The 725-nt window shown below is 68.7% G+C and overlaps 1 protein-coding gene across 1 annotated transcript in view; it reads right to left on the bottom strand.

Annotated features, from left to right (window-relative positions):
* The window catches only part of GCK (glucokinase), a 6,131-nt gene that overhangs the window by 3,422 nt on the left and 1,984 nt on the right, over nucleotides 1-725 (bottom strand). Inside the window, exon 6 of the mRNA XM_009285588.1 lies at nucleotides 339-522. Coding sequence (XP_009283863.1) covers nucleotides 339-522 — 184 coding nt within the window. The remainder of the gene's footprint in view (nucleotides 1-338; nucleotides 523-725) is intronic.

Here is a 725-nt window from a genome sequence, read left to right as displayed (position 1 = left end):
ACCTACCTGTGACACGAAGCGGGTAAGGTCCCGCGGGTCTTGAGCTTCTCGGAGGCCTCCCCGTTGAAGAGCAGGTTTCGTCCACCATGGGGGGGGGCCACGTCCCACGGCACCCCCCTCTTTCCTTCCCCCCCCTTGCCGGACACGTCCCTGCGCGTGGGCACGGTGGCCGGGGCGAAGGACCCCTGCTTTGGGGGTACCTGTGATGAGTTGCTCCGGCCTCAGCCGAGCCCAGCGTGGCGCGGGTGGGCAGGGGGAAGGAGAAGGGTGGGCGGAGGGGACGCGGCCAGGGATGGGGGGGGGACGCCCAGAGGAACTGGATCTGTCCTATTCCTTACAGTTGCTGACCGGGGTTAAGTGAGGTCTCGTCCACCACGCGGTCGTACTCCAGGAGGAACTCGTCCAGCTCCCCCGAGGCGCCGAAGGCCCCCCACTCCGTGTTGACGCACATCCGTCCCTCGTCGCCCTCCACCAGCTCCACGTTCTGCATCTCCTCCATGTAGCAGGCGTTGCAGCCCGTCCCTGCCAGCGGGGACCGGGGATGGGACCGGGTGGCGACGGCGGGAGGATGGCACTGACCCCCCAACACCCGCGTCCCTCCCATCCTGATGGCTCCGTGGGGCAGCCAACACGGCGGCTGGGGGGCTGTGCTCGGAGCTGTACTTCCCCATCCTGATGCGGATCGGGAAGCTCGGCCCTCCTGCTCCCCCCCCGGTCCTTTCCCC

Source organism: Aptenodytes forsteri, unplaced genomic scaffold (genome assembly GCF_000699145.1).
Source record: "Aptenodytes forsteri isolate BGI_AS27 unplaced genomic scaffold, ASM69914v1 Scaffold476, whole genome shotgun sequence".
Classification (NCBI taxonomy): domain Eukaryota; kingdom Metazoa; phylum Chordata; class Aves; order Sphenisciformes; family Spheniscidae; genus Aptenodytes; species Aptenodytes forsteri.
Note: the sequence above shows the minus strand (reverse complement) of the source record. Positions and strands in the feature narration are given on the sequence as shown.